The sequence below is a fragment of the Stigmatopora argus genome, chromosome 1 (assembly GCF_051989625.1).
Source record: "Stigmatopora argus isolate UIUO_Sarg chromosome 1, RoL_Sarg_1.0, whole genome shotgun sequence".
NCBI lineage: Eukaryota > Metazoa > Chordata > Actinopteri > Syngnathiformes > Syngnathidae > Stigmatopora > Stigmatopora argus.
In genome coordinates, this window is record NC_135387.1 from 19,605,176 (window position 1) to 19,616,846 (window position 11,671).

At 45.0% G+C, this 11,671-nt stretch overlaps 2 protein-coding genes across 3 annotated transcripts; one reads left to right on the forward strand and one right to left on the reverse strand.

Annotated features, from left to right (window-relative positions):
• Positions 1-257: 257 nt before the first annotated feature.
• On the reverse strand, positions 258-2,320 carry rfc2 (replication factor C (activator 1) 2). The gene is made up of 6 exons (XM_077607724.1): positions 1,991-2,320; positions 1,636-1,741; positions 1,470-1,571; positions 934-1,192; positions 591-851; positions 258-471 (listed from the first exon to the last, which is right to left on the reverse strand). Exons 1-6 carry the CDS (start codon positions 2,223-2,225, stop codon positions 361-363), a joined length of 1,074 nt encoding a protein of 357 aa, XP_077463850.1. The 5' UTR covers positions 2,226-2,320; the 3' UTR covers positions 258-360.
• Positions 2,321-2,864: 544 nt separating this feature from the next.
• Positions 2,865-11,640, forward strand: usp11 (ubiquitin specific peptidase 11). 2 transcript variants are annotated; one of them, XM_077607671.1, is made up of 21 exons: positions 2,865-3,381; positions 4,100-4,206; positions 4,858-4,988; positions 5,088-5,199; positions 5,461-5,606; positions 6,069-6,130; positions 6,555-6,654; positions 6,719-6,892; positions 6,987-7,145; positions 7,370-7,594; positions 8,240-8,323; positions 8,412-8,506; positions 8,657-8,839; positions 8,952-9,055; positions 9,125-9,517; positions 9,627-9,697; positions 9,835-9,947; positions 10,008-10,157; positions 10,234-10,349; positions 10,416-10,504; positions 10,943-11,640. In XM_077607671.1, the coding sequence occupies exons 1-21, from the start codon at positions 3,269-3,271 to the stop codon at positions 11,093-11,095; spliced, it is 2,880 nt and encodes a 959-aa protein (XP_077463797.1). In that variant the 5' UTR covers positions 2,865-3,268; the 3' UTR covers positions 11,096-11,640. The 2 variants fall into 2 exon arrangements, with proteins under 2 accessions (XP_077463797.1, XP_077463789.1); XM_077607663.1 differs by having other exon boundaries at positions 2,867-3,381; positions 9,125-9,556.
• Positions 11,641-11,671: the final 31 nt, after the last annotated feature.

The following is an 11,671-nucleotide window of genomic DNA, read 5'->3' on the forward strand; positions in this document are numbered from 1 at the left end:
AAAAAAATATTACTCATGGAGAGGACTAAAGTGAAATTGGGTCATTTTCCATATTTAATGTTGGCATTATTGGTTTACCACTGTTATGCTTCCCAGTGTTTGGAGATTTAGTTAAATTGTGGTGTGTAAATGTGTCTTGTTACAACTTTCAAGATTTGTACTGAAGCATTTTGAGTGAAATGTTTTCAATAAAATAAAATAAATTCAATGTGAAGAGCAACTCATTTCGTTTCTGTCTGAAAAAGTAGGGAAACCAATCTAACAAAAGTAGATTTATTAGCAAAGAAAGCAAGTTTTGGCTTGAAGACAAGAGGTTAAAGTTGTGATTTATTCCATGAAGTCTATCCAAACCCAGGGCGACTAGGAAGCAGCAGGGGGAGCTGTCTTTTTGCATAGACGTGCCACCAAACCGGCCAGCTGCAGCAGCGAGTTGACACCCTCTACGATGCGCATGTGCGTGTAGCCTATTTCCTGCAAGCAAGAAAGGAAACCGACACGTTCATGTTTAGCTTTTTTTATCCTTAGCTATCTTCTGCTCAAGATCTCCTCAAAACAAGACTCGTGTGATGAATACTTGTGAGCAATCTCACCTTGACAAACTCTAATTTGAGATACTCGGCCATCTGGTAGCTCTTGCACACTCTGAAGATGTTCCCGATGATGTCCTCTGGCGAGTAACCCAGCCTCCACAGCTGCTCAACCACCTTGTATGCTTCATCCACCTTTCCATCCACGCAATGTCCCAGCATGCCTTTCACCAGCAGGGGATGCGGCTCGTCGCACACCTTGAATACGTTCTCGCTGTTGACGTAGCCGAAGCCCGAGTGGGTAGACTGCAGGTTGTTAAGAGCCTGGCAACGTGGCGACGGGAAAAACAGGCTTTTTTCCCTTTTCGCATCATTTGAAAGCGTCTGCGATGTTATCATTCCTCACCTGCCGCATGTCCCCCTGCGCGGTGAAGATGATGGCCTCGAGGCCGTCGTCGGACACGGACAGTCGCTCTCGCTCAACCACGTCTTGCAGCCGCGCGAGGATTTGCCCATCGGTCAATTTAGTGTAGCGGAGGACGGCGCAGCGCGACTGGATAGGCTCAATGATTTTGTCAGAGGCGTTACAGGCCAAAGCGAAGCGTGTCGTTTTAGAGTAGATCTCCATAATCCTCCTCAATGCCTGCTGAGCTCCATCCGTCATACTGGAAAAAGCCAGAATGTCAAAGTTACAAATGGAGCAAAATAAAATCCACTGATCTGGTTACCAAGTAAGAGTGGCCAACTAATTGGGCCGATCAATGATTTTTCATTTGTTAATTGGTCTGAATGTTTTTATTTACATACATTTAGTGGCTTATGTAGTTCTTCGAACCGTTCCTGAGCTCACAGTGGGTCAATGATAGTCAATGAGTAGATCATCTACCGAGCCAATTATCCTCACGAGAGTTGATTGTCGTATTGCCGTGTCATTAGCCTCACCTGTCAGCTTCATCCAGGATGATGATCTTGTGTCGTCCCTTTGGCAGTGTCACCTTCTGCTGGGCAAACATCTTGATCTTGTTCCTCACAACATCGATTCCCCTGCGCCCACCAAAAGCGTCCCGATGTTAATGTGAGCCCGAAAACTCAGGCAAAAAGATCTAACCTGTCGTTGGAGGCGTTCAGTTCCAACACAGCATCCTTCATGGATGCGCCAAGGAGCGCTCGGGCCAAGCATAGGATGCTGGTGGTCTTTCCAGTTCCGGGGGGACCTGAAAACAAACATCGAAGTAGTTAACCTTCGACGGTTGATAGGTCAGTATTAGTGTATAACATCTCCTTAAAAAAAGATAGCCATTACGCCTTTCCCTCCCTCCTAATTTCCTTCCAGTTTTTTTTTAAATGGCATCAGTTTGAAAAGACTAATACTGTATTTTTGCAGCATAATGTGTAAAACGACCATTGGAATTGCCAGAAGAGACTGAAATAATCATCTCTTCCACATTCATTTGTATACTGACCCGCTATGATGATGTTAGGGACGTTTCCTTCCCGGGCGAAGACATCCAGGCGTGTCACAGTGTCCTCGTTGCCAACGATCTCCTTCAGCTTAAGTGGCCTGTATTTCTCCACCCAGGGCAGCTCGTAGGAGCCGGAGCTCGTACTGGCTCCCTCTTCAGCCTCCGTGTTCGGCCTGCCTGCGTCTTTCTTTGCGTCTTTCTTTTCGCTCTGGGACGCCGTCATTTCCACGTCCATGATAGCCCGAACAAATTAGTTCCCGCTCCGGAAACGACTGAGATGCATTCTCTCATTGGCTGAAGTCGCAGCCACGAGTTACTATTGAAGTCTCGCGATGATCTAGTTTGATGCGCCCAAAGAAAAGAGGTGGCCGTTATCACTTGTCGGCCATTTTGCGTCGGGCCCGTCAACAACACTCAGTGTATTTCTACTACTACGAATATATATAATATTCGACGTAGTGTGCACTTTTAAATAGCACTATTGCTCATTTTTTAACCAGCTTTAGTTGGTCATTATAGCAGTAAATTTACTGCTTACTTTAAAATGAATTATAACATACTTTTAATTGAACCTCTAGCCTGCATTAGAGCCACGTTATTAGGGTGTGTTACAATCTACATGAATGTGGAGGAAAAATACACGCCACCATTGAATTCTTATACGGCCTGTCTTAAATCGTTAAATACTTTGTTCCATTAGGGCTGTCTGTAAGTGTTTTATTTACTCTTGTTTTTATGATGACATCTGTCGTTACTGGCTCTGTTTTGGAGGTCTCCTCCCACAGATCTCGCGATAATGAACACTCGCAGGCGCGCGCCGGCGCTGATCTCGCGGGACTTCAAATCAAAACAAATAACGTCACCGATCCGAACGAGGTCGTCGATGTGACGCACCCAAATAAGGGACTTTAATACATGTTAGGATGTCTTAGTGAACGTAGACAAACGTGCCGCCGCCCTTAAAGCTAACTCAACACTTGAATGTCCTTCAAAGCTCGCACATCACACGCCATACGCATAAAGCAATTGCGTCTGTGTACAAGCGAATGTGCAGCTCCAGCAGACTATTAGAGAAAAGTCTCCCAAAGCATTCGATTCTTTGGACAGGTCGGAGCGGCGAGGCAGGAAGTCGTCATCCTACCCCCTCCCCCGAAGCACTTCCTACTTCCGCAAACAAGTCCACGGAGCCCCCCAGTCGATGGCTCGACCAAAGTGTTGTTTCCGAGTGTCCGTTTTCTGCCTTGCTTTCTCGCCGTGAATGTCGCACTGAGGGTTGTCATGGCGGCCAACAGCCGCTGCTCCGCGGCGGAGCCACCTCCGGGCCTGGACAGCCAGCGGCGGGAGATCGAGTGTCTGCTTCGGGACTGCGAGCTCCGCACCGGGGACAGTTGGTGAGAAGGCTAACTAGCCGCCGCCGCCGTCGTGAAAGCCTCTCCACGGCAGCGAATTTAGTGCCTTTGAGGCTTCTTTCGAAGGGGCTTCTGCTAAACATAAATGGGGGCTCTTTTAAAAGGGTGGGCAGGTCCGCTTTAACTGTTCGGCTGTTTGCTAACGTTAGCATGTCCTCTTAATTTCCCCTGTCAGTCAAATGGACACTCGGATCTATTTTTTTATAGTGTATAGCGCCCAATTTCAAGACCGCTTTTAAGTACGCAACACAGTGAACCAACAATCAGCTATTTACGTGTTAGTGTAACTTTGTTCCTTTGCTGTAATTCACCAACTTACCTGGCTAATTGGGAAATGAAATGTCAACAACATTTCATTCTAGATGTTTAACCCATATAGAGGTCAAGTGACCCAACCCAGTAGGATTCAACATCTATTGCTGTCAATGACACTCAATGGGTTATACTTTGGCGGGCGGGGGGGAATTTGAGAAGAGGGTTTAGCATGTCCGTATCACAGTTTGGTGATCAAGGATTCAATCCCTGATGGGTTCTGTAGAGTTTGCATGTTCTCTTCTGGGCTGCGTGGGTTTTCTTCGGGTACTCCGGTTTCCTCCCACATCCCCAAAACATGAATGGTAGGCTGGTTGAACACTTTGCCCCTAGGTATGTGTGAATGAGACGGGACCTCACTTGTTCTGTTTATGTGTGTGTGTGTCAGGTTTATGGTGGCGCAACGGTGGTATGAACAGTGGAAGGAGTTTGTGGAAAGCGGAGACCAGAATTCGCTGTGTCCCGGAGAAATCGACAACACAGAGTTGTTTGATGGTCAGTGGAAACACCTTGATGACTGCTGGTCACCCACTTTGGGCAAACAAACAAAAAATGGAAAACTCTTGGATATGTTTGAAATTGAAATTTTTTTGTTGTTTTTCCCCCCTGAATATTCTTACCATATTGACAAGAGTTTATTGTAATAAAACATACATTCAAGTAAATTTATTGTTTTCTTGATATTCTGACTTTATAGTTATAAAATGGTGACTATTTAAAAAAGACACTGTACTCTCCATTGATATGTATTTTTTTTCATATGAATCATTTTATATTGGTAAAGATGAAACACTATTCAAGAGAAGGTACTTTCTCTCAGAATATGTCGACTTTTATTCTCAAAGCAACTTTCTTCAGTTAAAAATACAAGTACCTGTTCTGCATTTGTTGCCGTAACACACATTTTTGTTGTCAACTCATTCACTAACACTCACATTGACATGCTGCCAGCATTTCCCACTTCAAATGGATTAGGTCATTAATTCTCAGCCCTCCCAGTTCAATGGCAAAGACTAAGGACTTAGTAACCAAGCGAAGACTCGCACACCTTAGAAAATCTTTGATACAGCAGCAAGTGGTTTCCTGTGTGGCATCCCAGATTTTCCATCCCACCCAAGTGCTATATGCGTTTTTTCCTCCACATAGATTTGGACTCGTACCGCGTGAAAGAGCGTCTGGTGGAGAACGAGGACTTTGTTTTGCTGCCCGCCGAGGCATGGCACAAACTATGCTGCTGGTACGGGATGGTGGACCAACAACCGCCACTTGAACGCAAGGTCACTCACCGTCATTCATTTTCACGTTTTCTGACTTTTTGAGAAATCATGCGACTTGAGCCATGAGAGAAGGGATCATCGTTTTCATGTGCACTTCAGGTGGTGGATCTACCCAGCACGCTTAAAGTGGAAATTTACCCAGTGGAGATCTTCCTCTGTCTTCACATTGAGAACGTCATCACGGCGCAGTTCAGCCGCACCGATAGCATACGTGAGTGTTTTTTTGTGTTTAACTATATTTAGGAGCGTCCGCAAGATGAGAGAATCGGATGTCGATCGTAAGCGGAATCGGGTGGAAAACACTGGTTTTATTGAATGGCTGCCTTTCCTGATTTTCTTAACATTTCAAATTTTAAGAGAAATACAGCCAAAGTTAAAAAGGTCTGTGTTTTTTGTGTGCATTAATTCTGTTTAATATGCTAATGTAATTTACTGTACAACAATGCACTCAAGAACTTTTTTTTGTGTGTAGAGTCGATCCAGTCGGCCATGTGTCAGGCATTCTCGCTGCCGCCAACGTCCGAATGTCGGCTGTGGATGAAAAGTTCCGACAATAGCTGTGAACGTCTCAGGAACGTCCATATGAGTGTGCTAGACGCCTGCCTGAGCTCAGGGATGGTACGTACACGCATAAATAGTTGATTTGCTTGAATTCCTTTCGTAAAACTTACATTGCCCCTTCAAACAAACTGGTTGAGTCAAGTTTACTAGCCCAGACTTGTTGTCATCCCATGAAATATATAAGAAACCATTAGTCCCAATGGGTCATGTAGTTTTGATAGTGTACACATTGAGAGTGTGATTTCATTGTGCTCTGCATGATAGCAATAAATATCATCAAGATTATAATTTATTATTTAATCAAATACCTGAAGCGAAATAACTTGAATTCTATGGAAATAATAGATAGGTTCACGTATACGGTAATATTTGGGTATCATTCTCCGTTCCAACTTTACTGTCTTAATGTAACCTTTTCATGTAAAATCACCTTTTCTTTCAACATGTTATATTATTCTGTTGTTTTCGTCTGTAAGTCACAGATGTCAACTTTTACTGTAATTTGTGTTTGTGTTTCAGACAGTGATCATGGAGACAAGGAATGCTGATGGCACCTGGCCAAGCTCCAGACCTTTAATCCTGTAAGCAACATTGTTTTGCTTTCATTTTCCTTTTCGATGAGCAAAATAACTCATTGGCTGCAGTGGTAGCTTTGCTATTTATTGCGCTACTTAAGAACATTATTAGCTCATTCTCTCAAAGTGTGATTTTCAAATATCAATGTTTACTGACTTTTCAAGTGCCACAGAATATTGTGTCCCAAGGCTACACGAAAACAGAACGTAACGACAAGAAAGATTAGCTTCATCATAGAGAAAAGTCTTGTTTCCTTTCTTTTTCCCTCTTGACATCATAAACAGCATCGTAAGTGCTCTTTGGCGGTGAATGAGTAATGTCTACCCTACCTTAAGTATGACTACACTTTGAACAGGTCTGCTAATTCGACTGGATAGTTTGGATCCCTTTTCTTCAGGCTCTAACCACAAAGCCTGGTGTGTTTTTTAGGAGGAATTCAGTGGAGGAGCTGGACTCGTATCGAGGTCAGCCAGGCGTCTGCGGTCTCACAAACCTCGGCAATACCTGCTTCATGAACTCTGCCCTGCAGGTCTCTCGGATGCACACTTCCTCACGCACACACACTTGACTGACGCTCTTTGGTCCGCCCGCAGTGTCTGAGCAACACTCCTCCCTTGACCGAGTACTTCCTCCAAAGCGCCTATTTAGAGGAGCTCAACTTTGCCAACCCGCTCGGAATGAAAGGGGAAATCGCCGAGGCCTACGCCGACATCATCAAGCAGATGTGGTCGGGCCACCACTACTCGGTGGTGCCGCGCATCTTCAAGGTGCAGTGGCGTCAAGGTGGCCAGCAGTGCAAAAAAGAGATATATATATATATGAATCTTGTGTTTTTATTTATTTTTTGACGCGTGTGGACAGACGAAGGTGGGCCACTTTGCATCTCAGTTTCTGGGCTACCAACAGCACGACAGTCAGGAGCTGCTCTCCTTCTTGCTGGATGGGCTGCACGAGGACCTGAACCGGGTCAAGAATAAAGAATACATTGAGCTGCGCGACGCCGAAGGGCGACCAGACCAGGTCACACTCATTTTTTGTTGTTATGGAAGTAATCAATGCAAGAGAGGAATTTTTAAGGATGCACAGTCATTATCAGGCCAGTATTAGGGAATTATGCTGTCATCCTCCAAAAAGATAAAATATAAATAAATGATAAATAAATACAATATAAATAAAAATAAAAAAATGGATGGTATTTGTAACGCTGCACATTTTTCATCCTTGGTGTGTGTTGGCTGGAGCAGGAAGTGGCTGAGGAGGCGTGGCGAAACCACCGACGGCGAAACGACTCTGTGATTGTGGACACCTTTCACGGCCTCTTCAAGTCCACGCTCATCTGTCCGCAATGCCACAAGGTGTCTGTCACTTTTGACCCGTTCTGCTACCTAAGCATTCCACTCCCTGTCAGCAAGGAGCGCGTCATGGAAGTCTTTTTCATCTCGCTCGATCCGTTCGCCAAACCCATGCAGGTCAGTGCTCAACAGTGTTCTTATTGTTACCATATCTATTAGAGCTGACTGTGGAATCTTTAGTAGTAGTGCTGGGTGATGTGGAAAAGAATCGTATCACTCGGTGCCAGTTTTATCGTGAGAACAATATGCCTTGATTTGGGTTTTGTTTTAATTACAAGTAAAAAAAAAGTATACATGTGTGTGTGTGTGTGTGTGTGTGTGTGTGTGTGTGTGTATATATATATATATATATATGTATATATGTGTGTATGTGTAGTATGTATGTGTAGTATGTGTATGTATATGTGTATATATATATATACACACATACACGTACACACACACCACTTCATATTAAGTTGACATTAAATGTACTCCCCCTCGCAACACATTCAATGTGTATGTTAGTAGATATATGCTTATGATCACATTTATGCTTTTTCTTGAGGTTTTCTGAGCTTTTGGACACATGAAAAGTGTTGGCTCAGCCGTTAGTACAGCCGTTTCATTCTCGCCTTCCTACTTGAACTGAGAAACTGCTTATTTCTTGTGCGACAATGAAAAATAAATGCAATTGTGCATGCGACTTGTTTCTTTAGCCATCATTGTGATTTCAGATTTGAGTACATATTGTGGTTACGCTTTTCTTGTTCGTGTGTACAGCATCGCGTTGTGGTCCCCAAAGCGGGAAAAGTGTCCCACCTCTGCGCCGCCGTGTCAGAGTTGACCAATGTTCCCGACACGCAAGTGAGTAGTAGTTTTTCATAATATGAAAAGTTTTGGAAAAATAACTTTAGTTTTGGAAAAATAACTTTTGTTGTGCTGCGTGTAACAGATGGTGGTTGCTGACGTCTTCAATCACCGCTTCTATAAAATCTACTCATCGGACGAATCCCTCAGCTGCATCCTGGACCGAGACGACATCTTTGTGTACAAAGATCTTTGTCCGCCTCGTGTGTTAACTAGCTCGCTGCCGTCGACGACGATAAACGTCCGATCCGGAAAAGATCGAACGTCTACGGCCGTCAATGGTAGCTGTTGTGAGGTAAACCAGTAACGGGTGTAAATTGTTGTGTGTAGGTACGAGTGCAGTCCCCAGTGCGACCACCAGGTGCTGCTGGCAGTCTACCTAAGAGAGCGTTCCCACTATAGAGACTATGGCTCTGTTAACACCTCTCTGTTTGGACACCCGCTGCTGCTCAACGTACCACGTAGCAGCTGTAGCCAGGATGCGCTCTACCAACTCTTCTTGCAGAGACTAGCGTGAGGAACCATTTTGACATATGCATACACTAGGGCTGAGCTTTTCTAGATGGAAAAAAAAATCAGGAATTACCAGGAATTTTCCCCACGCCTGATTCTCATACGTTTGCAGGCGCTATGTACGTGTTCCCAACTCCTCCGAGGAACTAGAAGAGGACGATGCCGACGATGACGAAGAGGAGCTTTATAAAAGTCAGACCAACGGGATCAGTGACGGTAAACAGACGGCCGCGGCGTGGCTCTCTACAAGGTCGCTTTCGCGGAAACGTTTCCCCCTCCGCTTAGATGACGAGCAAGAGGATGCGGAGCGATCGGGATCGCCGCCGTCCGTCGACGGGCCGGACCCCGCTTTAGAAGGCCCCGGGCGGGCTCCCCCTCCGGAGGAGGGAGATGTTCACAACTCGTACATCGGCCCCACCAAGCCACCTTACTCCGGCGACGCCGGCCCGAGCGGCGGCCACAACCATGCCCGCGGGGAGGAAACCCATGGAGAAGTTGCCGACGAAGAAAACGAGAACGAGGATGGGGCTCCGCAAACCTCCGCCGCCGCCGAGGATGACGATAAGGAGGGAGAGGCACCTCCCTCCGACCCGGCGGCCGACGGACAAACGGACAAGACAAGGGCGTGTCGCCGGAAGAAAAAGCGGCTGTTCGACATCCGGGCGGTCAACTGTAACGGTACCGAGCGGGAGAACAATCCTGAAATGACCTTCAGCTGTGAGTGTGCAAACAGGAAACAGACTCGAGCGCTCGCATCTTCTTTATTTCACATGTTGTGTGTGAGCAGCACAACCATACGTGGCTTTGGACTGGGACGCTGACATCAAGAAGAGATTCTACAATGAAAACGAGGCCGAGGTCAGTCTGATAAATAGATTTAAAGTCACGACCATAATTCGTAACACTTATCGAGCACACATTCCTGTAATTTGCACACCTGAATAATGTTCTATTATTATTGCAAATACTGAAACTTGCTTTGATGTGCCCCGCAGAAGTACGTGAAGCACAGCAGCATGGACGTTCCGCAGCAGCAGACCACCGTGCAGCTACAGGAATGTATCCAGCTCTTTACGACTGTAGAAACACTGGAGAACGAGAATCCATGGTACACACACACGCACTAACACACACACACATGCCCATCTTACTCCGTGTCCGTGGACAGGTACTGTCCCGTGTGTAAAAAGCACCAGCTCGCTACCAAGAAACTGGACTTGTGGTCTCTACCGGAGGTCCTCATCATCCACCTTAAGAGGTTCTCCTATACCAAGTTCACCAGGGAGAAGCTGGACACCATTGTGGACTTTCCAATCAGGTAACCTTAAGACACACAATACTTGGCGGCCATTTTAGTGGATAGAAAGACAACAAGGTGTTGTTTCCTTTTGCAGGGATCTGGACTTCTCTGGTTGTCTTCTGAGGAAGAAGTTGTCCAACGGGGAGCCTCCGAGCCGCTACGACCTCATCGCCGTGTCCAACCACTACGGAGGACTCCGAGACGGACACTGTAAGCGCTTTTTGTTTAGTTTCCGCATTATAACTGGGCTTAGTGGCTTTTTTTGTGCTTGTGCAGACACCAGCTATGCACGGAACAAGGACAACGGGCAGTGGTACAACTTTGATGACAGCAAAGTCACTTATGCTACAGAGGAGCGGATCATGGTGAGGGAGACATCAGAAAGATATATTGGAAAATTGTTGTTTTTAATCATGAAATGGAGTCGAAGTTGCTGACTTAAAATAATTGTATATTTCATGATTATATCCATTGAAATTTTCCAAGTTTATAATTTAGAATTGTAGCAAGTTTGGGTGTTTATGAAGTCCTTTTTAGCTGTAATATTAAGAAAAAAGGAATAAATACATTTTTAGATTCCTTAAAGAATGCAGTCTTCCATTTTCAAGGCTTTATTTCATGACAGTTCAGCATTACATTCCCAATTAAAATAATTGTTTTTTTATGTTAACATGATTCAGGATTTTATATTCAAGATTGAAGTTGTAATATTGCAATATAAAATAAAATGTTCAGGATAAAGATGAACATGCTCAAACCAATTTGAAACACAAGACATGGAAAAGTGTTTTTTTGCATTCCAGACCAGCGCCGCTTATGTGCTTTTCTACCATCGACAAGACAAGATGAGGAAACCGTCAGTGCCCGCGCCCAATACGGCAGCCGCCGAAGGCACGCCGCCGCCGTGCACCGATGCCGCCTCCGCGTTGGCCGAGCTCACCATGGAGACGGACTGATGGCGGGCGGGCGGGCGGGCAGGGAAAATCTTTCCTTTGTTCCACCTACTTCGAAGGTTTTACTCAGTTTCCAGCCACACTTGCACAATATTTGATAGAATTCTTTTAAGATTTTACTTGGCTATGTAGTAATTCATCATTCACTTCACTGGACGATGAGTGTATGAATACAAAGACAAAGTATAATCTAAATGGAGTCGAAATGCAAAGCTTTTGTTCCTCCAATTATGTAAAAGGCACACATTGATCCAGAAGAGTCCTGACCAATTTGATGTTTTCTATCTTTCCATTCCCACATTTGTATATGTTGACTTGGGGCTTTTCTTTTTTTGTATATTTTACCCGTTGTGCTATTTATTAGCCGTCACGTGACCTGCTGAGGCTGTGGAGGCGCTTTGTTTGACAGCCATGACGCTGTACAGTATTTTTCTAACAGAGCATCTTTTTATGGGAACTGGTCGGGCTTTCTCGGGTCTTCCTGTATGTCAAATATGTGAAGATTTTATAAGACTTTTGAAATAAAAGGACACTTGTTACACCAGGAACCTTGTCTACTTGCAACGATTGACCACTGAG

Excerpts from the sequence above, each read along its gene's own strand:
- rfc2 (XM_077607724.1), bottom strand. The coding sequence starts at position 2,225 with ATGGACGTGGAAATGACGGCGTCCCAGAGCGAAAAGAAAGACGCAAAG. Across the intron at positions 1,193-1,469 it reads ATCCTGGATGAAGCTGACAG|TATGACGGATGGAGCTCAGC; the intron begins GTGAGGCTAATG and ends GGCTTTTTCCAG. Across the intron at positions 472-590 it reads TCAAATTAGAGTTTGTCAAG|GAAATAGGCTACACGCACAT; the intron begins GTGAGATTGCTC and ends TCTTGCTTGCAG.
- usp11 (XM_077607663.1), top strand. The coding sequence starts at position 3,269 with ATGGCGGCCAACAGCCGCTGCTCCGCGGCGGAGCCACCTCCGGGCCTG. Across the intron at positions 7,146-7,369 it reads CCGAAGGGCGACCAGACCAG|GAAGTGGCTGAGGAGGCGTG; the intron begins GTCACACTCATT and ends TGGCTGGAGCAG. Across the intron at positions 10,158-10,233 it reads ATTGTGGACTTTCCAATCAG|GGATCTGGACTTCTCTGGTT; the intron begins GTAACCTTAAGA and ends TTCCTTTTGCAG.